We start from the raw sequence: 24725 nt of genomic DNA on the forward strand, positions 1-24725 counted from the left end.
CTTTAACAGTAGTACCGTCCGTGTCGATCCTCTCGTTGAACTGGCAAGTCTCGTGTCGCGCAGTCGATCGTACATTAACATTGATAGTACCATCCTGGGGTTGCCTCTTGTGCCCCAAGCGCGTGGTATGGGCGGCAAGTCGCGTCTCCTCGGTGTCAATAGGCATGAATTCCACCGCCGGAGGATGAGTCAGTCTAGATCAGCCTGTGGTCTCAACATACGTCAGGATAATTGTATTACCAAGTAAAAAAAACAGGAGTCCTTTGGAAAACATACCGTTTATGGTATCGCGCGGTGTCAGTTCGGTGCCAATGTCCTTACTCTCCGCCGGCAGAAAAAGTCCGGAAAGGAACTTTGCCGCCCCACCGCACGTACTTGAGACAAGACCTTGAGCTTCGAGATTTGGTCGTACGCCGGTCTCGCAACGTCTGGTAATACGAAGTTCGGACTAATCTTTTGTGGGTTTCACAATCATGTCTGGAACCGCCGACGTGTTTGATGCGAACCCGTACGAATCGCACCCGAGTCTGACCGCGCTGGAGGCCAATGTTTTGTGGGAGTACGCTAAACTATCGCAACACGTCAAAGATGTGGGTTCGCATCTTCGAGTGTTAATGAGATCCTGATCTGTGTGGCAGTTGACCGTCACCACGAGACAACTATCCGAGGGACCAGATGAGAATCTAATCGCGCGTTTAAGAGTGTTGGAGAGAAAAATGGGCTTGGTCTTGACCTTGGTATTCTGATACCCCTTCACTTCTGCAATTTCAGGCTGATCTAGATGGTACAGTTCAAAGCATCAGTCTGGGGCGTCATCAACGAGCAGCCAGTTCAAGAGATCGAGAGTGGATACGCGTACGCGATGGCTGACACTACCCAAAGATGATACTGATCCAAAAGAGTTTCGTGCATAATACATTATTCAATGTACGATTAATTGTACAAACAAATTATCATAGCTTCAGACCCTCAAGCCGCCCATCTTTCCAGTAAGGGCCGACACAGCATTAACATCCCAAATGACAAGCTTTCCATCCACTCCGGTAGTGCTCACCCTGCTAACAATCCCCTCACCCCCATACGCGTACGGCCTGACGCTGGTGATCGTGTTCTGGTGCACAGTAAGCAATTCCGTGTCAGAAGCGGTATCTCCTCCTCCAGTATGTCCACGCGTATCCGCATTCCTGAACGTGTTGAACGCTGCACTGTTCAACCTCCCGACAGTCCCAGTCCTTGCACCCTGAGTCTTCGATGCACTGGAAGCGGTGATATCATCTAAAGTGCCAATAAGCCCCCAACCTTGCTCCGAGCCGGAGAAAACGACAGGTTGACAATCGTGGCCAGCTGCAACCAACGCGTCCTCGGAAGTCCAAGTTAAAGTCACGTATGGCAGAGAACTAATGCGAATATTGTAAACCATGGGACCGCCAGGGTAAACGATGCTGATAGAGCTATCATGACCTGTGAAAATCGTAGGTCTTCCTGCGAAAACGCAAATATGCTGCAACTCACTGGCAAAAGCTAAAACATCTCCAGAAGGAGAAAATCCGACTGCGTGAACCCATCCGCCTGCGGGGCTACTGTATTCTCCACAGATAGTGTTGAAGGGAAGCTTCTCGCCCCAGATGGTAGGCGAGGGCCTACAAATTAAAGGTAAACGATATGACTGCAATCCAGAGCTTGTCGTTACCTCTTGTCCACGTCTTTGATGTAAGCAGAGAACACGCGTGCCTTCATATCAGCGCTCCCTGCAGCCAGTAAGACATTGTTCGGATGCCAGTCGACAGACAAGACGGTCGATCTGATTGGTTTCTTGAGCTGCCTTGCCACCCACCAATTGTTCTCAGGATCAAACGAACAAATAGCAATCGCCCTGTATATACCTGATGAAATGACATCGTCTCGCAAAGAAGGGGATACGTACCTTGCACCACTTGCAACTGCAAATTTGTCTTCGTTGGGGCTCCAACGGACAAAGGTAGCGGCTCTGTTGATACGAAGAAGCACCAAAGTAGGCTTCCACACCAAATTTCCAGTAAGCAGATCGGGAGAGAGGGACCAGACGTATGCATTGCGATCTTGTGAGGCGGTGACAATGCGGTTGGAGTTTGGGGCCCAATCGATCGACGTGATCAGTTTATCGTGCTGGAAAATTCGCGAGTCAGTACATGTTGATGGGCCAGTAGTATGCATCGATCATAACACACCTCGGAGAGTGTCTCAGATAGAATCCACTCCTTTCCCTGCTTGGCATAGATCTGGACGTTGTTGTCATTCAAGCTCACAGCAACCTCTGTGACGAAGGAAACGTTTGCTACTTAGTATTCAAAGAATACATCGAGGTAGGACGTACGGCTGCGGTCCGCGTTGAATGCGTGGCACGTCACTGGAGTTTTGGCGATTGAATATACTTCTGGCGTAGACATGGTGTCGTAATGATCTATCACCGTTTAGCGCAGAGGACGAACAGTCTACTCTGCAGGTGGAGTTGGAGTCCGTATATACTATACACTATTGGTGATGGGCTACCTCGTGGGTTACACTTATGTCACGAACAGTCACACCAGCAGTCTGCTCGGCAGTAGATTCACGAATGGTATACCGCAACAGTGATTGATTGAGATGTTACTAGTAATCTGTGAGCTACAGCGTATACTATTATATAGAACTAATCGCAAATCATTAATGCTGTATAAAAATTGCTGGAATTGTGGATGTACCAGTGGGTATTGATACATAAATGGATTGTGAAGCCCATGACTCACCAGATGTGGGGGTTGAGCCAAAATAAATGGTGCATGTGGTGCGGGAATGCTGAAACCAGTGAGATGACGGATGTATGAAATGCGGTGGTAGCGCTTGACCAGGCTGGGATGAACTGGAGGTTGCAGGAAGTTCTGGTGGCAGTTGAAGCCATCGACGCTGTGGCAGCACTGGTTCGTTCAGAAAAGGCAGTATTAAGCCGGTCTGTGTGAGATCTATGCAAACTGGATGCAGAATTGTATCCTGTTAGTGGGTTGCTCAGATTCAGAAATTGCCCGAGTCGTCAAGGCCACCGCACGATGTCACTATCATCCCGCCTGCCTGCCATCAGGATCATCACCTCCATCTATTCTGATCCCTGCAAGTCTCTCACGCTCGCCTGTCCGTCTACTGTGTTTGCCCGTTTCCTAGCCGCCTGCCAACGCCATGTCGTTGTCCACAGCTCCCAGTCTACAGTTGCCATGTCCTCCCTCCAGGTGACTAGAACCATGACAGCAAGCGGACAAGGATGTCGAGATTGATTGGTATAACACTTGACATAGATAGCGGGATACGTGATGGTGGCTGATTTGGACGGCAGGGCAGGGTGGTTGCGGTGATGGCAGCCAGCTTAGACCGCCCGGAACTTTCCGATCACGGACATGCCTACTAGACATGTCCCCATACTTTGGCGCGAAGTCTGCGCAAACTCCATACAGACTGGTCATTTCCTACATGTCTTCTGTTCGTTTCTTCTCAAGAAGTCCCGTGAACCTTGGGCTAACTGAATTTGCTGCAAAGTGTTCTTTGATTCGCGCAGTCTGCTCAACCATTGTCTGCAGCAAAAGAGCGCCGGCCATAGTCTCGAGCTCGTCGCGCTTGTGTGATGCTAGTGAGCCGTTGAATGTCTTAGTCAATGCGCAAGAATAATCGTTGTCGGCTTTTTCCTGGGCAGCTTTGTCTATAGTGACTTGGCAAAGTCCTTGCGAGACACATGCAGAACCTTGCTCCGGTGTACTACGCGACCTGTACAATGAAATTAGCATTGCAGAATACATGATCATACCTTGTGTACTCTTGCAGCTGCTAAAGAATTCTTGCGAGGTGACATCCATGAGTGCGGCCTGATTATACTTGGGGTCAGTAGACGCCACCAGCTCAGCGCTCGCCACCTGTTAAATTCAATGTCCGACATCGGCAGCCACGGTCCTGCTAAACAGGGTATGAAATTACTTTGGTTGTCTAGACCATTATGCAAACGACTGTAGGAGTCAGTAGGACCCTGCTCCAGTTCACGACTTCACGCGTCACGGACTTCCAATATTATCGGATCGCGGCGCGACAAGTAGGTTCAGACACAGCCATATCCCCAAGGGTCGGTTGAAGAGTGCAACATCTAATATACATATTACGTATCGTGTATATAAGTGTTCTATGCAAGAAAACTGGTACCATAAAGTGGTCCAACAGCTCAGCGATTATCATTCATTCACAAGATGACCGCATGCCATAAAACAGCCTGGCCCTTCACATCAACTGAAGGGAAAATATGTCCGTGAAAGGCGGTACGCTGACAGGTGCGGCGTGCCGAATAGAATTCAGGTGCTAGGTCCAGCGCTAGGCTGTTCTTCATCCTGTCTGGTGCGTACTTGTTTTGCCCATCGCAAACCACAGGCATTGCAAAGGGTTTTTGGCCCTTGTGGGCCCTGAGAAGATATCAACGAATGGAATATGAAAGATGCAGGCGACAGACCTTGCGCCATTCTGGGGAATCTGTACGCCCACAAGTAACGCATACGTACTGCTCTGCGGCGTGCATCTTGCGGATCTGGATCACCGATAAGTATAAATGCTCACGTTCGATGGCGATACACACTCTTTTCCTTCTGGCAGCATCGTCGCCATAATTGTCTTCTATCGGCTGTTGCGCTTGTTGACCGGCATCATCATGATGAGTATAGCTACCGTATGTGTACACGTTCGGAGAATCAGTAAATCCCCGTGGTTGATGATGATTTGTTTGTGTCACCAAATCATCATAAGACGTGCTCGTCTGATGGGTCGCATAACACGTGGTGGGTAAATCGCCCACAGGGCGGTGGGTCACCATTGAGACAGGCCCACGAGAACTGGAAGGTGTAGAATACATGGAAGCCATCGATTGACCAGTTTGAGCAATAGAAGATGGCGGTATCCGAACTCTGAGATCGGCGAGGCGCTGTTGTAACCGTTCATTTTCAATCTTGAGCTCGAGGAATGTGTTTAACCTAGTGAGTACGAGAAAGTTCCATCAGACAGCCAGGAAATTACGCTAAAATTAACTTATGTATTCATGCTTATGCACTTACATTGCTGTGTTCCGACTCGGATATGGTTTTGCCACCGCGAAAAAGCACCGCGGGTATTGTTCATCATCGATGTAGTGAGGGTAACCCTTCACTTCAAAGAGAACCTCTTTGGCAGGAGAAGTATACTCGCTTTGACACTTGAACCGAACATAGGATAACATTTCCATGCGCAAGCGTAGTGATTGTTCAAATGACACACGGAAAGCATGCTTATCTTCGCCTGAAGAAATGAATGACAAATGAACACACGCGGGTAACACGACTGGAAGACGGTAAGCATGCTTACCGTTGACAAAGTCGAGGATATCCTTGTCAATAAGCTCTGTATCTCGCCAACCCAGTAATTCTGAGACGGCCCTTGAGCAAAATAAGATCTTTGACTCGCTGGAGAGCACAAAGATGATTGCCTCTGACAATTCGTGTATCAGAAGATCTGCCCAGCGTTTGCGCTTGGTGAATTCAAAGGTAGATGGTATAGTGGAAGTGGAACTAGGTATGTTAGCAGATGAGGGTGGGGTGTCTTGGGATCTGGACAGGGAGGAAGGCCTATGGGTGAGATTCGCATGTTGCGAACTTAGGGACATGATTTTGACTCGTGTTCGAGGTAGGTGAAAAACCCAATAATATGCGATTTGAATTGAAGTGTAATTTATAATAGCTACATATATGATGTCATTCAGGTTTGCGGCATCGGACTGGCTAGCCCTCTTTGGGTTATTTATCCTGGTCTTAAGCATAATAATATACTTTAATCTCCTGCTATCTTTGGCCCGGCGTTGCGTTTAATTCAATAACAATATTTGCCTCATTAAAACAATTTACATAATTGAATATTGGGTATCCACCAAGTGGAGACATCCACAATATGTAAAAGTTCTTATCGTACCCTTCTCGCTTCAAGGCAAGTCTTACCATGGGAAACCTAGTACTATACTTTGTTCGGAAGCGGGACACCATAAAACCATGTATTATAAACAGCTGAAATTAATCTAGTAAAAAACTCTATGTGATTCTACTCCCAACATTTTGCATAACAAAACACGATCCAAGAATAAGAACGACTCGCTTAGATAACGCAGTAGCCCCCATCAACGCGAACTTCGGCTCCAGTCATGAATTTAGATGCATCACTTGCCAAGAAAACAATGGCACCAGCCAAGTCCTCTGGTTCACCCATCTAATCGTTCACCCAGTCAGTAGGGCGTCTAAATCAACTCGGCTAACCTCACCTTGCCCATAGGCGTCAGGCTCTCCCAGGTTTTCTGTACTACCATTAGCTTTCAAGCGAACAAGTCTACCAACAAGCACCAACCTTCAGATCTTGGTCATGGGCGAGGATCGTTTTCGTAAGCTTTGTCAACATGTATCCAGGACTTCATGACCCATATCAGCCCGCACTTAGCCACGCGAAACGTAACACGAACCTCAATGTATTAACTCGCACACCCTTCTTCGCCCACTCCACTCCCAAACTCGACGCCATGTGACGGACCGCTATCAGAATAATATCGTGTCAGTGACCTTGCAATTGACAGCAGGTAGAATGCGGACGCACCCGCTTTTGAAGCATTGTAAGGTGTTTGCGGCTATCCCCGAAGCGATTAAGGTTAGATCCTCTCGATGAGTTTATCCCGGAATCAATCACTCACCTGCGGAATATTGATGATCTGCACAGACACATCGTCAGAGCCATTTCACAAAGAAGAGCGTCTCCACAGATTAACATACCGATGCACTCATACTAGCAACAAGGACGATGGAGCCTCCTCCCTGAGGAATCATGTTCCGAGCGGCTTCTCGCGCAGTAAAGAAGGCCCCATGCACGTTGATGTCATACAAGCGCTTTATCCGGTCGAATGGGTAACTATGATCCGGTCGTCAGCTCCAACGAACGCTCCAACACATGGCGAGCGACTTACTCGAATGCAGAGTAATTCTCCACAATTCCTGGGCATCACATCATATCATTCACGTTTCTGATGAATGCTGCGGCAAACGGAGGGATTTACCTGCAGATGCAACCACCGAATCCAATCGCCCGTACGTGTCCATCACATGCTCAAATGCGCGCTGAACAGATAACTCTGATGACACGTCGCATCCGACGCCAATCACGTTATAGTCTTCCGGGGTCATGTCGCTGTTAACTTGATGCTCTTCAGTACTGTCGTCAGAATACAGCAGACTACGAACGGCATGCATTTGAGACTAGTTCAGCAGCAGCAGCTTGCGCCTCGCTCTCCTTTAGATCAACAATAGCCAATTCCGTGCATCCACTACAATCCAAAATAGATTAGTCCTTCATCACGGTAAATTAAGAAGTCCAAAAAGACGAACGATTGTATGAATGCACGACAGAATTCATTACCTAGACCTCTGGCAGCACCAGTGATTAGACAGACCTATAAAATAGTTAGACGACTCAATCAAGCGTAAAGACGAACTGAAAGGCCCACCTTTCCCTCAAGAGAGAACGCAGGAAGAACACGGGGAACATGTTTCTGTTTTGTTGGCGCGCTACTCTGGAATCTCACAGAGGACTGAACAGTGCGGATGAGGACTGTTGACCGCCGGACAGTGGGGGCAGCACGAGCAAAAAAGCTGAGGGACATAGTGGGAGACGGAGGGTGGGAGGAGGCAAAGTTTGTGAAATGGAATTTAAAGTCGCCGCCTTAGCCTTATGCTACTACATAATAAGCCGGTCCGACAGTAACGTCACTTACGACATTTCTCCACCTCAAATTTGCGGGGAATACAACCGCGGGGAAGATTATTTCTCAAACAATTGTCAACGTTCACAACAAAGATCATAACTTCAAATCGACTTTAAACACATTGATTCTCGGACATTCATCAGACTTCAGAATTCGAAGGCTGGCATCGTATACTAGACAGCGTGGAGGATTTTCTACTAGGTTCCCATGCTGGAATGTCCGAGGGATGTTGCGCATATGACTCGCGAACAGCGGCCGACATAATCGCCACGGTGACGTTGACACCGTTCAAGCGGATCATAGCCGAAACACGAGTTAGCAAAGATCCGAACTATATCATATTATAACAGGGAAGTAGCCAGTACGGACAAACATACCAGGGATACCCATAGTAGACGCGATAAACTAGCTCCACAACCAAGGGGTATCAGGACACAAGAGACATAATCGCTAACCGATCTCGCAGCTCGCGAAAATTGGTATAATAAGCAAGGTGCAAAAAGAATAGGCATAGAGGTCCGACATGAGTCGTAACAACTCACAGGCCGAAAAGATGTGAATGCAAACTTGACAGGCACGCTATAGACAGGCAAACTTCGATTTCCGTTTTTGTAGCTCCTCCATCCGGGAGTCGAGCTGCGCACGAGCACGTTCCTTCGCACGTCGTTCTTCGTCAAGACGCGATTCGAGGGACTGTTTTTCTTCCACGATCGATTTCCGAACAGTAACAACCTCACGGCGCGCTTCCTGTAACTCGTTGCGAAGGCCCTCAATTTGGGAATTGAGCGAGTCTCGTTCCCTCGCAAGCTCCGTTGCTTGCATGCGCGCTTTGCGAACTGCAAGACAAAATATAAATGGTTAGCTCAAACAATATGGTAAGCATGGACAGAAACATACGATTCTTCTCAGAGTCGCTCAATGATGTCTCTAGTGTGCTCACGAGATCCATGTGAGTAGCCAAATCACTCTCACAGTGAGATAGCTGTTTGTTGAGTGTCTTGATCATCACCTCCTGTTCATCGATATGCTTCGCTTGATCCTCGAGCTTGGCAGCGATGGCCTTGGAGTCTACTTGAGGGCCGCTTGGTGCAAGTACAGAGGCAACCGACGTAGCAGAAGAGTCGGTAGAGTCTTTCGAAGACATAGTAGAAGATTGAGTAGATAAGCTGAACTGGGATTCCTGAGCTTTCGGTGCTGGTGGCGGTGGCATGGACGGCGGGGGTGTGGGGGGAGGAAGCTTGGAGCCCATACCGTTGAGACGAGTAAAAGGGATATTGCGATCAGGTGTTGCTCGTGGTGTCGAGGTCTCTTGAACCGATGTGCGTGCAATCTGCATCTGCATATCGCGCATAGCAGTCTCCTGCTTAGTCCTCTCCACTTGCAAGTTATCTTTCTCGTCCTTAGCGCGCTGAAGATTCTCTTGTAGCTCAGCGATAAGGGAGCGATGTCTATCAAGCTCGTCAACCAATGATTCGCGCTTAGATGCTTCCTGGATAAACGTGGCCCGTTCTGACCATGTCTTCTCCAGTTCAGCCGTCAGTTTGGTAACCTGCGCCTGAAGGTCTACTTTCTCCGATTGTGCACCGGCAAAACTCTTCTCCAAGGATGCCACGGTGGTCGTCTGTTCGGATACGGCCAATTCGTACTCTGCACGTACAGCCACTAAGTCGCTTGCGGCAGCTTTGTGAGCCTCAAGTTCCTGAACAAGCGCTTTGTAGTCCTCACGCATCGTGGTGCGTTCAGCAGAGTACTTCTCCTCGAGCTCAGTTACGGCTGATTGTGAACGCTGTCTCTCTGCAAGTACTCCTCGTTCACTTTGTTCCTGAACATCCAGGATCGCGACTTTATGGGACTCTAGCTCTTGACGGAGAAGATCTCGTTCCTTGCGGAGAGCATCACGCTCGTCAGAGTGTTCCTGCTCAAGGTCGGCAACGGTAACAGCAAGGCGTTTACGTTCTTCAGCAAGCATATGCTCACTTGCTGTTCCAGACTCTCGGAGGTCGGAAGCATGCCTTTCTTGAGCAGCGACGAGGGATACTTGAACTTCGGCAAGTAACATTTGGTGTTCAGATTTGAGATTCGTGATTGCCGCTGAGTGGGAGGTGAGGAGGGATGCATGTTCTTTCTGAGCCTTTGTAATTGCGTCGTCGAGTTCAGAGGCATGCAACAACTTGAGTCGAGCAGCCTCTTCTTCGTGGTCACGAGTGATCTGTAGCAGTGACGCTGTATGTTGTTCCGTCAGAACCTGAGTAGCGGATACATGCTCCTCGCGCAACTTCACAACTGTGGCAGCTGTTTCTTCTTCCAGACGCGCCAGGGCCTTCGTGAGCTGCTCCACTTGGGCTTCCGACTCCTCCCTGAGGACAGCCATGGCGGTGGCATGCTCAGATTTCAGATGCTCACGCCTTGCTCTGTAGTCCTCCTCTTTGTTCGAAAGGAGGCGCACATGCTCCGATTTGAGTTTCTCTACATCCTCCGCATACGCAGCCTCCTTCCTGGCAATGGCAGCAGCATGCTCATCCTGAAGTTCGCGAAGCACTGAATCACGAGATGACTCCGACTCTGACAAGGAGCATTCACGAGCTTTCTCAGACATGCGAAGCTCGCTAGCGTGATCTTCACGCAAGCGCTCAAGCATCGCAGCAGCTTCAGTAGCTTGCCTTTGCAAAGCATCTGCGTGGTCCTTGCGAAGTTTAGTGAGCGCATTGTAGTACTCCTCTTCGGTGCGGTGGAGGTCGGTAGCCACTTGCTCGTCTTTGGACTTCAAGACTTCTGCATGGTCGGTCTTGGATTTGGCCATAGCGTTCTGATGCTCCTCGATAGTACGTTCGAGAATCTCCTTAGCCTCTTGAGAATGTCGCTGGAGGATCCTCGTCCGTGTTCGGCCTGGAGCTTGCCGAACGCACTCTCATGCTCCTCGAGGGCCTTCTCCAGAGCTGCAGATGCCTCTGACAGCTGATCTCGTAAGGTACCAAGAGATGTCTGATGCTCGTTTTTCAGGCGAGAGATTAATTCCTCAATCTCAATTCCCTTCGCACGAAGAGCGTCTTCGTGCTGAGACCTTAGCTCCGCAAGCTCGTCGGCGTGGACTCTCCTGAGCTATCTTGATGGATGCGAGAAGCTCCGCCTCACGCTGCCTGACTGTCTCCAAATCCAAAAGATCCTCGTGGTGTTTGGCACGGAGACCTTCAAGTTCGGTCGACATGTTCAGCGCCTGCATGTAATCAGTGTCTGATAGGCATGGTAGTCAGGAGTTGTCTGCCTACCTGATCCCTAGAAAGATTGGTCAATTCATCGTGCGCACGTTGCACCAGAGCAAGTTGACCATGAAGAGAGTCAACGAGTTCTTTGTGCTGAGACTCCTTCTGTGCCATGGACCTGGACAATAGACGAGTAATCAGAAAACAGAATAAGACATGTGCTATCAACATACAACATCAGTTCGTTTAACCTGTCAAGCGATTCATCGACATCGTTATCAGGTACATCAACGTCAACATCAGGGATGAGATCGTGATGTAGCTTCATACTCTTTCGGACGGCATCGAACTTCTGAATCGTCTTGGGGGAAAGGTGTGTCAAATCGTCGGCCTCTGTGGATTGGAGAGCTTGCGATGCAACCAGAATTGGCGTTGTCTGTTCCTTTTCCTTCAGCGAAGACTCAAGAACGCCAATTTCAGCTTCACGCTCTTTAAGAACCTCTTGCAAGCGCATAATCTCCTTCTCCATGCTCACCGCAGAGCGCTGTTCAGCGGGAGTGGTAGCGCCACTGACACTGGAAAGAGATATGGAGAGGTTCGGACGATGTGATGGAGAATACGAGACAGAACCACTGCTTCCGTGACTCGATATCGAAGTCTCTCGAGACCTGACTGATGAGAGCTCCTGTGAAAGCGAAAGTGATTGTGGCAACGACTGATGTAATGCTCTACAAAAAAATTCAAACTCGATGAAAGACAGATGTCATTCGAAACACACCTTCCGTGAAGAGAATCTACAGAGGCTGCTTGCCTGAAAAAAAGACGTCGACCAGCTGTATCATATAGAGGCTCAGTAAGACCATCTCGACTCTTGGAAGATGTCATTCGCCGACGGAATAACGGGGTGTCCGCTTTATCAACGGCCGAAGTCTCCGGGATCGTCGGATTGCTGAGTCTAGCTTCCTGAATTTGAGCAGCAAGATCAGCAATCTCCTGAAGTGCATCCTGGTACTTCTTGGAAACAGACGAGAGATCTGTGAGTGTTGCAGCGTGAGTTTGCCGCAGGGCGACCAATTGATTCTCGACGGAAAGGTCCACAGAAGCTGGCGTGCTGGCACCGGAAGTAGTAGGAAAATTGACTTTGGTGCTCCCGCCGTTCAAGGACTCGAGACTACGTTTTGCCAGCTCAACCTCACCAACCACGTCACCAAGTCGGATGCGGTCTTCGTTGGCTTCCTTCCTCTTTCGCTCCCAGGCTTCCATCTTCTGCTCCAGTTCCTTGACCTTCCTCTCCCTTTCTTCGAGATCAGTCCGCCAACCAGCACCGTCTCGGTTAAGGTTCTCCAAGCGTGTCGTCAGAGCATCTACTTCCTCTCTTCGACGTTCACAGTCATTCTCGAGTCGCTCGATCGTCTGCTGCAAGGTTAGCACCGATTCGTCAGAGCGGGCGAGGCGAGCTTCGAGGTCAGCTATGTATGAGGCTGAGTGCGATTCGGCTTCTTTATAACGGGAGACCTCGCGCTTCAGGTCAGTCAGTGACTCGCTCGATGACATAGATGTTTCGTCAAAAGACTTCATCTTCTCTTCTAAATCACGGACGTAAGCCTGCGTTGAATGAATTCAATTAGAAATGTGCTTTAATTTCAACAAAGTCATTGCGAACCTCAGTTGATGCTTCCCGTTCTGTAAGCTTCGCCAGCCGCGTACGGAGCTCTTCAACGTATAATTCAGTTGCAGAATGTCTCTCGGTGATCTGGGCGAGCTCTTCTTCTTTTTCCTCCATCATGTCATTGGTAAGCCTGAGCGCAGCGCGATTGAGGCCTAACTCAGCCTCCATGGCGCTGATGGTCTTCTCGTATTCCTCGATGACAGGTCCAACGATCTCTTCGTATTTAGCCGTACCGCCAACAGTTCCGCCAGATGACGTGCGGTGACGCTCGCCAATCTCGCGACGTAAGCGAGTAAGGTCTTCCGTCCGCTCCACGTATTTCTCGCGTAGACTCTCATAATTATTTTGAAGGTCTGTCATCTGTGCAAGGATCTTTTTGGAGTTTCCCTCCGTCACCTCACCAACGGCTGGAGAGGAATTCGTAGAAATGATGGTGCCACCTTCTTTGAGTTGTTTGACCTCCTTGCGAAGACGAGTGACCGTTCCTTGGAGCCATTCGATATCATCCCAACCATCTTCCCTTTCGTTGACAACTGCACGATTCTTGATATTTCGGGCGCGGTTGGCATACTTTAAAGTGTTGACAGTTTCACCGACGTTCCACTCCGTGGGACTGACACAAGCGATCATAAGTGTGTGTGCATTGCCCCCAAGCGAGTCTTGAAGGAGGCGGGTAAGCTTGGAGTCGCGATAGGGGACATGAGAGTTAGTATGCGACTTCGCACGTGAGGGGTCACCTAGCGCCGATATGACGTTGCCGAGAGCGAGGAGACCACTGTTGATGGAGATTCCCTCTCTGATTCGCTCTCCCGCAGCGGCAGTACGTTTTAACTGTGACGAAAGTTAGCCTATCAAAATTTCAAGACTAAAATTGCACGCATAACATACGCGCTCCGAGCCGGCCAGGTCGACAAAGTGAAACTTGGACACTATAGTGGTCCACTCGCTGCTCTCATCATCATCTTGCCGGCTATCAGGGGGACGAAGACCGAGGGAGCTTGCAGGGCGTAGTCCTCCGCCTCGTCCCATGGCTACTTGGAAACTTGGAGTCGATGGCCTACCCATAGTAGGCGACGACACTCTTGCATTGGGAGAGTTACCACTTGTGTATATTGATCCAGGACGAGCAAGACGCGATGGGGAACGGCCGCCAGGTGGTAATGGTGAAGATGAACGAGGTGGTACGCCTGAGCCAGTGTATTTCTTCTGGGTCAGTGTGAGAGAAAAGATTGCATGCGAACGAGATGACTGGGCATTCATATCCGTTTCGTTCGTTCTTCTTATCGCGGTTCCCTGGCGGATAAGACTATACAATTCATCTTCTCAGCTAAGTCACTGCTTAAGGAAGAAGACTTACTGCATGACTTCATTGCTATTTCGCACCGTCACTTCACGTAGGCCACCCCAGATTATAGACCCGTCTTTCCCTTCTCTGATCTGTACCTCGCGCCGCAACCCAGTTGCCTCGTCGGAACTGAGCAAGTCAATCAAATCCTCGTTATACACTTCTATGAATGACCCTTTTATGCTGTAATTCCAGGTCCCGCCACGTTGTTCTTTAAGTTTTCTCGCCTGCGAGAAGATAGTAGAGACGGCTCTCGGTATGATGCCCATGCCATTATTAGGATCAGAGGGGTCCGCATCAAGGTCCACACCAGTCATGGTAAATGTCTTTCCGCTGCTCGTTTGTCCATAGGCAAGAATTGTACAATTAAATCCTTCCATGAAACGCGAGATGAGTGGTTGGGCAGTGCTTGTGAAGAGCGAATGCTGGGTAACGGTTGGAGGGTGGACTTGATCGAAGGTGAACACCTGCTTTTTACCGGCGGCAGTTGATGGAGTTGCGACGGCAGTAGCAGAACCAGATGCAGTAGGAGCGGCGGAGGAAGCATCTACGGTCACGCTAGTAGAAGACGTTCCATGAATGACAGACCGTTGAAAACGAGCGGGAATGGATACAGTATCCTGTGTAGTCGTTGGCCGTATGCGCAAAGCTTCATTCAGAAAATTAGCAACAGGTAAAATAAAAAGTCTAGTACAAAGCTCACCGACTTGCACAGACGTCGACGCGCCCGACGACGACGACAAGGGCGCCATCGCGATTGTTGACGAGACTAGTAGTTACTCTACACAAATCTCACAATATGTACAACACCCAGGTATAACGGACATTGCCGAATTGCACCCGAAGTCTAATTTTGGGCAGGCTGATTAAGGTTGTAATACGTTTACGTGATGGGCTACAACCGAAGAATGATATTTTGCTGTTTCGTCGTCAATATCTGCGACATCTCCTGAGATCAATAACAACTGTGCTAAGTTCGCGTTCACACCGGTGCCACACCATTTCTTTTGGGTTCATTTGATCTCGTTGACGTGTCTACCCGTGTCAGGGACTCAGGGTGCGTTCCACTGTGCAGGACTCTCCATACTTACGTCAAGTCCTATAGCGGTGAAGTTGGTGTGGCGTTGCAACAGAGCTAGAACTTCGGTCAACGTTTGAACTGGTGACCTCTCGTACCATAAGCGAGACACTTACAGGAGAACTCTATGTCTGTTAGCTTGAAGTTCGTTTGGACTATCAAACGAATTCGAACCCTTACAGACTTGCTTTTTTGATAATACCTTTCCCACCATAGATGTTAGATGATTGCCACTGCACCAACACGTCACGAAATCCCCTCTTCAATCGAACCCACTCAATGATTCAATTTGAATGATGGTGCAATTACTTGTATATTTTTTCAGCACGAACACGAAAAAAAAAAGAAAAAGGGACTTATATAGGATTATGTAAGGCCCTTGGCAAGGATTCGTGATCGATCTGGGAAGTTATCGAACTTCATTTCTCCGTTCTGATCAGTGAACAGGAAAGGCGCATTGATACAAATCCGGTCTATATCTGCGCACTCAGCCCACATGCGTGAAAGCGGAAGCCGCACGAAGATAAGTTCCAGGCAATACAGATAAGTATACGCGTACGTGGTTGGCGACGTTAAGGTGTTGAAATTTTTTAAATTGCCCAGGTTTCTTGTTCCTGTCTACCTGCCGCAATGTACGGTTTCCCCATAGGACACCTGGTAAAACGGATATTCCTGTCCGTCTATGTCCCTGAAGGTGCATTAAAATTCATTTGTGTATTCCTTTTGTGTATGAAAGGCAATGAAAGGGCAGGCGCCTTGGTTATGCACATCCCTGACGACAAGGCGAATAACGATAACAAAGAATCAGCCTCAGAATCGGTCAGAAGGAGTAGGTAATTGAGCGTCACTTACGGCTGTTTGCAAAAAGTACAGGGACTCTAAGGACAAAAGCCTTTGGCTATAGCTTTTGACCATTACACAGCAAGGTGCGAAGGAACCTTAGTTGATCAGGCCTCAGGATCGCCAGCGGGAAATGGAAGGAACTATCCCGGCCTGTGAGGTAACAATAAAGAAGAGCGTTCTAGTATTGTTCAAGATAGCCGAATATCGTTATATTTGCACATAGACAGTGAGACATTTCGATGTGTATCGTGGAACGGAATAGTGCAGGTGTGGCTAAAGAAGACGAATAGAGCAATTGGCCACTTCCAGCGCGCAGCAAGTACTGTGCTCAGTGTCATACGCTCTGAATTGTTAGCAGGAAGGGTGTCTGTGAGAGTATACCATCGTTCAGGATACAAAAAGCAAGAAACAACTCCTGGAGGTAGAAAGGCGCGTATATTTGAAATGTCATTTGACCAGACGGCCGCCGTATCGCCGGTAGAGGTAAGAAAGACATTCAAATGTCTGGCCTAGCCATTGAAGACAGTTTTGGCAGACACCGAACTCTTCCAGGGTAAGTGCTTCCAGCGGCATCAAACTCGTCGACGATAGTGTGCTCTGACAAAACCAAAACGACACGATGTTCGGATCCACGTTCAAACTCATTGGCGAGCCCCGAAGACAGTCATACCATGTCGAGTATTGTGGTTTTGATGGCACATAGTTTAATTGCCGTGTCATTCTGTTCCGTTTGCGAAGATCCCGAATTTATCTTGTACAGCGGTTACAACCTGAATATATAGGAGTAATATGGGTATGTTGAAGGAACCGAATCTTGAGAGCGAAAGAAGAAAGTTCGTGAATGAATGATCGTGATGGATTTGTCGTAAGGAGAGTCGTACGATGCACCGTGCCAAGTAGTCAAGCTAGTAGTGCATATCAGCTCCCGACACTAGACCCATGAGGAAGGCACAAGGACTCACCAAGGTCTCGCAGAGAATGGGAACGAAGTACGAAAGCGCATATACTGCCAAAATTCAAAGTATAGCTTAAGCTCTCTGAGTGAATGTATCATGGAAGCCATATCTTGATTATCTGGTCAACGCCAGCTGACGCGACAACATTCACAAGCTTTTCTGCTTCGCCAGCCTTTGCATCCGCGCCGTTTGATTTGGCAGTGGAAACCCTCTGCCGACCCCATGCAAGCGTTGCTACAAAGTGAGAATGTGCCTCCACAGTCTTCATGCATCGCCCTGTGGACAGCTCCCACACACGTATTGTCTTGTCGTCCGCTGCCGACAAAAGAAGCTTGCCGGAGGGGTGGAAGACAAGTGCGCGCACCCAGTTGTCATGTCCGGGCTAAAAGAAATCAGTAGGTATCTGCGCAAAGGGGATTATACATTACAAGGTTCTTAATCATCTGTCCGCTCTGGACGTCCCAAAGCTTGATGGTCTTGTCTCGGGATCCAGTAGCGACATAAGCCCCGGGACCCTTGGAACCCACGTTCTAAATGGGAATGATTCAGGATACGTGATCACTGCTGATAATCATCTGGTCTTACTGGCAGGCCCGCAAGCTCACGAATGGCGGCGTATGCAGCCACGGGTGCAAAGCAAACCGTTTCCAGCTCATTATCATGCCCTCTTAGCTCTCCTTTGCATTCTCCCGTCAGGGGATCCCATAGTTTTGCAGTCTGAAATCTCGAATATGAGAGGATGTTTGTTGAACGAAACATGAAGGCTTACCTTGTCTTTTGACGCGCTTGCAAGTAATCGGCCGTCATCTGAGGGCACCGCGCAACGCACCCATTCTGAATGACCGGAGATCGTTCGTACTAGATGTCTTTACCATATGTGAAATCAGCTCCCTTGAATAAATGCGGGAGTGCACTCCTACGTTGATGCAACATCGAAAACGCGAATTGTGCTATCTCGACTTGCACTGACGATATATTGATCTCCTGGCATAAATCGGACTGAAGATACCGAGTGATCGTGCCCTGATAGTGTCTTTGTGTTCTTCCACTCATTTTCGGAGTCCCATATCTTGATAAATAGGTCAGACGAACATGTCACTGTGAACATCATCACCGATATAGACTCATCAGCGGTGCTTGCACACACGTGCATGTCACTCACCGAGCAAGTGTCCCTTGTGATCAAAATCGACATCATGGACGGCACGGTGGTGTCCCTTTAATGTCCGTTCGAACTCGCCTGTTTCCCAGTCCCATATCTTCACTGTTGCATCCTCGCTTGCAGAGGCCAATATCGAGTATTGTGGATGGAAAGCGACGCGTGTGATGTGACCTCTGTGGCCGGTCAACACGTGTGCTGCGGGGGCGCGAGGTACCCAATCTGCTTGCATTGCAGCACGTTTTGATGGAGCAATGGATAGTTCTTCTTGAAGAGATGCATTTCGGGTCTCGAGATCCATGATCTGCAATGAAACATGTGTTCGATCATCAACACGGTGATAGATATCTCAGAACGCACCTTCTTCTGTAGCCGTATAACGCTGGTCCATTTCTTCTCCAATAGACCCGCATACTTGGCCTTGGGATCTGGTGTATACTCCACCCCAGTGTCCTCCTTTAGCGCGTTGTAAGCTGCTGTGAAATTGCTCGTATGCAGGTACTCCAGCATGGATTTATGTCTGTATCGATACACGGCCATGTTCAGTAGTAGACAATTATTCTGGAGCCCGGTTCACGCACAGTTCTTCTTTTTGACGGTCTGAAAGGAGCGCCATTCCGACTTCAAAAACTTGTGAACCGCTTGGGCTGAAAACTATGGGATACAACGCGTCAACGAATGTTGTCACTAGTACTGTGGTCCAACTCGACAAGTCACTGGCCAGGTCTTGTTTTGACTTGTTGATTTCTCAAGCTTCAATAACGGGCGCTTCCAACATTCAGATATTCATCATCAATAATTATCCTCATTGCAGACATGTAGACGCCAGTCGATCCTATTTGCTACCACCACGCCTCTCACTAACATTACACTAAATCACGCACATCCACCTATCTTTCTCACTTACTGGATGGATGAAAACAATCCTCCTCGCAAGAACCGCTGGAGGCAGCTGAAGTCAAGTCATTCAGACCCTCATTTGGTAGAGAGAGGCAGGGGGACAGCCAGTCACGATGTATGAACTCTCATCTTAGCAACTACATCATCTCTAATTTTTACAGCCGTCTTCTCTCTCGCCTTCGAGGAATGGATCTCATGTACGACGCCCAGGCCCAGTTTGCAAGCTCTTTGGCAAGGTGACCAAGCGCTTCGCTCGAAGTGCTCGACAATCCCCAAACCCTGAACCCACGGCTGCAAGTTTCAGTCTGCAGGACACCCAACCTGTTCAGTCAACCAAGGTTAGCGTAATCTAAACTCTGAATGTGCCCCGTATGCTATGATTGGTACTAATTGATTCTGCAGGATCTCACCCCTCTCACTCTCGAACCAGATTGCGAGCGGTCTTCCAATTCAGGGATTGTAGAAGTAAGCTCGACTAACGAAGTTCGGAACATCCTCATCCGTCTCTTTTGACAATGTGCTGACGTCTATACTTAGGCCGGACATCTCGACCCGAAATTTGTGAACGAAAGAATCGCCAATGCTAACAAAGGTCTCGCAGGCGCCAGCCACATCGCAGCAATACTCCAAGATACTTATTTCGCGACCAACAACCTACCATCTGTTTCTGATACAATCGATACGTTCTCCGTGTTGCTCAAACCGTTGAAGGCATTCAACTCCATCGCCAACACGATTGCAGATGTACAAACTATCTCTCTCTCTTCTGTACGTGACTAACATTCATGCGCAGGTGCATCCCTACGCGAAGGTGGCACTGAGCATCTTCACTTCCGCATCCAAGGTAGGCCTCTTACTCAATCATCGCCGTTGCAGGTTGACAAAGTTTTGGTAACAGATGATTCTCGATCAGGCAGATCGTGACGTTGCTGTTTCTCTTCTCCTCTCAAAGATATCTGAAGTCTATACTTTTATCACGGAGGAGGAGGAATTAGCTAAGATTCAGTCTATGCTAGCGATATATGGGAAGATAGCACAGCAGACGCTGGAATGTGCTGATTTCATCAGCCATTACTCTGAGACGAAGAGCGCCTGTGAGTCGATCCCACTGCTTCGTCCCCCCAGACTCAATGTTACCTGTTCGATAGGGATAATACTTGGCAAGCATGTTTTCGATGAAACGGACGCCACGATCCAGAACTACAACAATGTCCTCGACGGTCTCATGCAGCAATTCCGAGACCGGGCGGCTCGTGATACCGTTGTGATCGTCCACCGTATGGGTATGAGTCAGTTTTCAGGTTTCTTTGAGCCTCATCTGACATTCCACGATCATTGGCATAGCTGAGAGTTTGGACCTCGTAGGCATGGAGTACGCAACGGGAGCAGGATCAAATACGTCTAAATGTTGTTTGCCAAATACTCGGCAAGACCTTCTGAAGGATATTCATATCTGGATCAGCAGCACCGAGGAGGGTGCTCCCCGCATCTTGTGGTTGTCTGGCACAGCAGGCAAGGGTAAATCAGCTGTCGCCCATACAATAACCAACTGGTACATCGAACACGGTGGTCTTGGCTCATGCTTCTGCTTCGATCGTACTCGGCAGGCGGATCGCCTTCAGAATAAAATATTCACGACCATCGCAAGCGATTTTGGCGGACTGCAACCCTATCGTGCGGCGAGCCTTGGCACAGGCAGTTCGTGATCACAACGGACTCAAGCGCACTCCAGATATCACAAAACAATGGCAGGAACTAATCATCGGTCCCACGAGCATAGCCTCAAAAGCCATCGCTGCACCCGTCCTAATTGTCATCGAGGCATTGGATGAGAGTGGTGAAGCTAATTCCCGGGAACAGATTCTTCGTTTACTCGCTGGCAAACTAAACACTTCCACTTCACAACTATCCGAACTCCCAGTCAACTTCCGCATCCTTGTCACTTCCCGTCCCCTCGAAGACATTCACAATACTCTGCACGCTGCACCATATGTTCGCCATATTTCCCTGGATGACATCTCGTTTGTGTCCACAGCACTCGACATCGAACTCTATATCTCCCACAGGCTAGAAGATCTGCGTCGCATTTTCAACGATGCCCACTTCAAGGCGCTAGCTCTCAAATCTGATGGCCTGTTTGAATGGGCTCGTCTCACATCAGAATATATCAAGAGCACGAACATCGTGAGCCGAGGCCCGATGCGCCGTTTCCACGACATTTCTGAAACATCTGCCAAAGGCGTACATCTTCTGGGTGAGATGTACCAACGCATCCTGGCAGATATCATGCCAAAACACATGCATGAGGAGGCGATTCCTATCTTTCGGTCCGTGATGGGTCAAATTCTTGCATCGTCGGAATCACTTCCCATCAATGCGTTGAATACGATGCGGCAGTGTTTCTCATGTGATGATGACCGCTACGACGTAAAGTTGCTCATGGGGCACCTTGGCTCGCTTGTCTCCGGCACCTCAGATTCCGATATTCCCATACGTCCCCTTCACGCATCATTCTACGACTTCCTCACAGATGAATTGCGGAGCCATGACTTCTTTGTTGATGTATCAGCGGCGCATAGAGATCTTACCTTCGCCTCGCTTCGGGTCATGGACTCGGAGCGCGGGCTTCGCTTCAACATCTGCTCCTTAGAGAATTCGTACTTGCCCAACTCTTCCGTCCCTGATTTGGAGAAACGAGTCAAAGAATCCATTCCGGTTGAACTATCATACTCATGTCGGATCTACGTCCTTTGAATCACCGCTCGCTAAGGAAGTTGAGGCTTTCTTCGATGGAGAGCGCCTTCTTTGGTGGTTGGAAGCACTGGCTCTGATGAGAAGCCTGAGTGGCTCGGCAGTGACCCTCTCATGTATTACAGATTGGTTTTCGGTGCGTAGCTCATTATTTTCCCAACAAATTCTTACGAGTAGTGGGGTGGTGGTTGTAGAGTCATGCCGAGTTTACGCATGTTAGTGACGCTATCAGGGATACCCTGCGTTTCGTCCGCACTTTTGCGACCACCATTTTATGCAGCACTCCCCATTTATACCTGTCCGCTCTACCATTCGCTCCAATGCAGTCGAGGATATTTCGCAAGTTCGCCGCAAAGTTTCCTCACACCCCTCGCATTGTTGCTGGCCATGTCGAAAATTGGCCTCCGATGGAAAAGACAATCCATACGAATGTCGGAGTTTACTCGGTTGCAATGTCACCAGACAGAAAACGTATTGCATGTGGTTTATACGATGGAACGATCCAGGTATGGGATGCAGAGACTGGCGAGGCATTGTGTGCCCTCTTCAAGGCCACACTGGCTATGTTGCATCTGTCGTGTTCTCACCGGATGGACATCGCATCGTTTCAGGTTCAGCAGACAACACAGTCCGGGTGTGGGATGTAGTAACCAGCAAGCCATTGGGTACCCTTCCAGGGCACACTGACTTGGTTCGTTCCGTCGCAATCTCGCTGGATGGAAATCACATAGTATCGGGCTCAGATGACAAGACAATCAGAGTGTGGGATATGAAGACTAGCAAGGCAGTGGGGAAACCTCTCCTAGGCCACACTTCGTGCGTTAACACTGTTGCGGTCTCCCCAAATGGGCGTCGCATCGTCTCCGGTTCAGATGACAAGACGATCCGGGTGTGGGATATGAAGACTGGCCAGGGAGTGGGTACCCCTCTCCAAGGTCACACCGACCTTGTTTGGTCTGTTGCAATCTCGCCGGATGGGAAATGCATCACGTCTGGTTCACAAGACGGCACGATTCGGGTGTGGGATATGGAGACTGGTGAGGCATTGAGTGCCCCCCTCTTAGCGCACACAGGCCCTGTTCGGTCTGTTGTATTCTTGCCGAATGAAAATTGTATTGTGTCTGGTTCAGGCGACCGGACGATCCGAGTGTGGGATGCGAAGACTGGCTTGGCATTAGGATCCCCTCTTCAAGGCCACAGCGACTGGATTCGATCTATCACAGTCTCGTCGGATGGAAGTCGTATAGTCTCTGGTTCAAACGACAAGACGATTCGGGTGTGGGATGCCGACACTATTACAGGCAAGGCATCAATCACTACCTTTCAAAGCCACACTGGTTCCATTAACTCTGTTGCAATCTCGCCAGATGGACATCCCATTGTGTCCGGTTCAGCTGACAGAACGGTTCGAGTGTGGGATATAGAGACTGGCGAGGCATTAGTTGCCCCTCTCCAAGGGCACACTGAATCTGTCCAGTCAGTTGCAATCTCGTCGGACGGGAAGTGCCTTGTGTCTGGTTCAGCTGATAGAAGCATTCGGGTGTGGGATATTGGGACTGGCAAGATTTTGGGGGTGCCTCTTCAAGGCCATACTGACGTGGTCAACTCCACTGCGATCTCACCGGATGGACATCACATCGTTTCAGGTTCACGGGACAATACAGTCCGGGTGTGGGATGTAGCAACCGGCAATGCATCTGGTACTCCTATCAAAGATCACACTAACTGGGTTCAGTCCGTCGCAATCTCGCCGGATGGAAATCGCGTAGTATCTGGTTCAGCTGACAAAACAATGAGGGTGTGGGATATGGAGAGTAGTGAGGCAGTGGGCGATCCTCTTGAAGGACATTCTGACTGGGTTCAGTCTGTCGCAGTGTCACCGGATGCAAAATATGTTGTGTCTGGTTCAGATGACAGAACTATCTGTGTGTGGGATATTGGGACTGGCAAGACATTGGGCACCCCTCTCCGAGGGCACACCGACTATGTTCGCGCTGTCGCGATTTCACGAAATGGGCACCATATTGCGTCCGGTTCCAATGACAAGACGATCCGGGGTGTGGGATATGAAGACTGGCCAGGGAGTGGATCCCACTTTCCAAGGGCACACCGGAAGCGTTCTGTCCGTCGCAATCTCCCCCGACGGTAAACGCATTGTATCTGGTTCAGAAGACAAGATCATCCGTGTGTGGGATATAGAATTCCTTAACCAGCCCCACCCGCCTGCAGTATGCTTTTCACCTGACCCATCCCACGCTCTTCATTCCGCTTCCTCCTTTCTCCAGGATCCCTCAACCCTAATCTCTATTGTTGCGAACGAGGATGGATGGGTTGTAGGTCCTGACGGACGCCTTCTTCTCTGGATCTCACCCATTTTGCACCCGGTGGTGTATGCCCCAGGAAACACGCTGGTGATACCCAATCATGCCTTGCAGTTTGATTTGAGTCATCTTGCGCATGGCACGTCTTGGCGTATGTGTCGGGAACAGGAGGCTACTTTGTCTTCATTATGATTCCCTTGTATGTCGTGTCACGCACTACACGCGATTCGTACCATACATGTTTGAATACACACATGCTGCATTGTACGTGTGCATATGCAAAGTTTGTGCAAAGCTTACCGAAAGTTCGTTGCGCAGTTGCAGACTACGCGATCAAAGTCTGACAATGTTTGCATTTTTTTCCTTTGCAAAGATTCTTTGCGTTCTGCACAAAATTAGGGTTTTGCTGTCTGGAATTTCTTAGATTTGTATCTGCCTCAATTTGTGATCAGACATCTATTTACATGCGTATCGGCCTGTTCACTGGGAGATCTCAAGTCGCGTCTCTCACCACTAGTACTGAGGTTGTTTATCATACATCTCCAACCTGCATTACGACTGTGGTATATCTGATATATGCTAGCGCTGGATCAGTTCTCAGCTGTCTGAATAAATTCAATATCTATGAATGCAGTGTCACTGCAGTCAGCAGTCACCTCAATAGTTTGACACGGTCAAGCACATTTGTAATACGGCCAA

General features: G+C 49.0%; 6 protein-coding genes across 6 annotated transcripts; 1 reads left to right on the forward strand and 5 right to left on the reverse strand.

Annotated features, from left to right (window-relative positions):
• Positions 1-379: 379 nt before the first annotated feature.
• Positions 380-886, forward strand: F5891DRAFT_1141135 (DASH complex subunit Dad3-domain-containing protein; the record flags this gene model as incomplete). Its single annotated transcript, XM_041364905.1, has 3 exons — positions 380-590; positions 639-737; positions 791-886. Exons 1-3 carry the CDS (start codon positions 474-476, stop codon positions 884-886), a joined length of 312 nt encoding a protein of 103 aa, XP_041229453.1. The 5' UTR covers positions 380-473.
• F5891DRAFT_1015611 (WD40-repeat-containing domain protein) lies at positions 874-2543 on the reverse strand. The gene is made up of 6 exons (XM_041360887.1): positions 2354-2543; positions 2208-2293; positions 1925-2145; positions 1691-1873; positions 1513-1640; positions 874-1461 (listed from the first exon to the last, which is right to left on the reverse strand). The coding sequence occupies exons 1-6, from the start codon at positions 2424-2426 to the stop codon at positions 962-964; spliced, it is 1191 nt and encodes a 396-aa protein (XP_041229454.1). The 5' UTR covers positions 2427-2543; the 3' UTR covers positions 874-961.
• Positions 2544-4090: 1547 nt separating this feature from the next.
• F5891DRAFT_1015617 (white collar 2 type of transcription factor) lies at positions 4091-5712 on the reverse strand. The gene is made up of 5 exons (XM_041360888.1): positions 5377-5712; positions 5091-5310; positions 4619-5009; positions 4496-4570; positions 4091-4448 (listed from the first exon to the last, which is right to left on the reverse strand). The coding sequence occupies exons 1-5, from the start codon at positions 5672-5674 to the stop codon at positions 4341-4343; spliced, it is 1092 nt and encodes a 363-aa protein (XP_041229455.1). The 5' UTR covers positions 5675-5712; the 3' UTR covers positions 4091-4340.
• A 320-nt stretch (positions 5713-6032) lies between these two features.
• Positions 6033-7838, reverse strand: F5891DRAFT_1015628 (uncharacterized protein). Its single transcript, XM_041360889.1, has 12 exons — positions 7547-7838; positions 7428-7492; positions 7284-7366; positions 7100-7237; positions 7010-7037; positions 6819-6954; positions 6740-6757; positions 6646-6676; positions 6515-6584; positions 6403-6463; positions 6320-6352; positions 6033-6267 (listed from the first exon to the last, which is right to left on the reverse strand). Exons 1-12 carry the CDS (start codon positions 7700-7702, stop codon positions 6157-6159), a joined length of 930 nt encoding a protein of 309 aa, XP_041229456.1. The 5' UTR covers positions 7703-7838; the 3' UTR covers positions 6033-6156.
• A 95-nt stretch (positions 7839-7933) lies between these two features.
• F5891DRAFT_1015637 (kinesin-domain-containing protein) lies at positions 7934-14832 on the reverse strand. Its single transcript, XM_041360890.1, has 11 exons — positions 14722-14832; positions 14031-14667; positions 13562-13979; positions 12668-13504; positions 11783-12609; positions 11238-11732; positions 11071-11182; positions 10937-11018; positions 10707-10893; positions 8702-10674; positions 7934-8640 (listed from the first exon to the last, which is right to left on the reverse strand). The coding sequence occupies exons 1-11, from the start codon at positions 14768-14770 to the stop codon at positions 8384-8386; spliced, it is 5874 nt and encodes a 1957-aa protein (XP_041229457.1). The 5' UTR covers positions 14771-14832; the 3' UTR covers positions 7934-8383.
• A 1963-nt stretch (positions 14833-16795) lies between these two features.
• F5891DRAFT_57978 (WD40-repeat-containing domain protein) lies at positions 16796-18784 on the reverse strand. Its single transcript, XM_041372344.1, has 9 exons — positions 18636-18784; positions 18415-18574; positions 18058-18358; positions 17816-17993; positions 17665-17761; positions 17481-17612; positions 17324-17425; positions 16902-17277; positions 16796-16844 (listed from the first exon to the last, which is right to left on the reverse strand). The coding sequence occupies exons 1-8, from the start codon at positions 18668-18670 to the stop codon at positions 16990-16992; spliced, it is 1293 nt and encodes a 430-aa protein (XP_041229458.1). The 5' UTR covers positions 18671-18784; the 3' UTR covers positions 16796-16844; positions 16902-16989.
• Between the last annotated feature and the right edge of the window lie 5941 nt (positions 18785-24725).

Source organism: Suillus fuscotomentosus, assembly GCF_016647785.1.
Source record: "Suillus fuscotomentosus strain FC203 chromosome Unknown F5891scaffold_11, whole genome shotgun sequence".
Lineage (NCBI taxonomy): Eukaryota > Fungi > Basidiomycota > Agaricomycetes > Boletales > Suillaceae > Suillus > Suillus fuscotomentosus.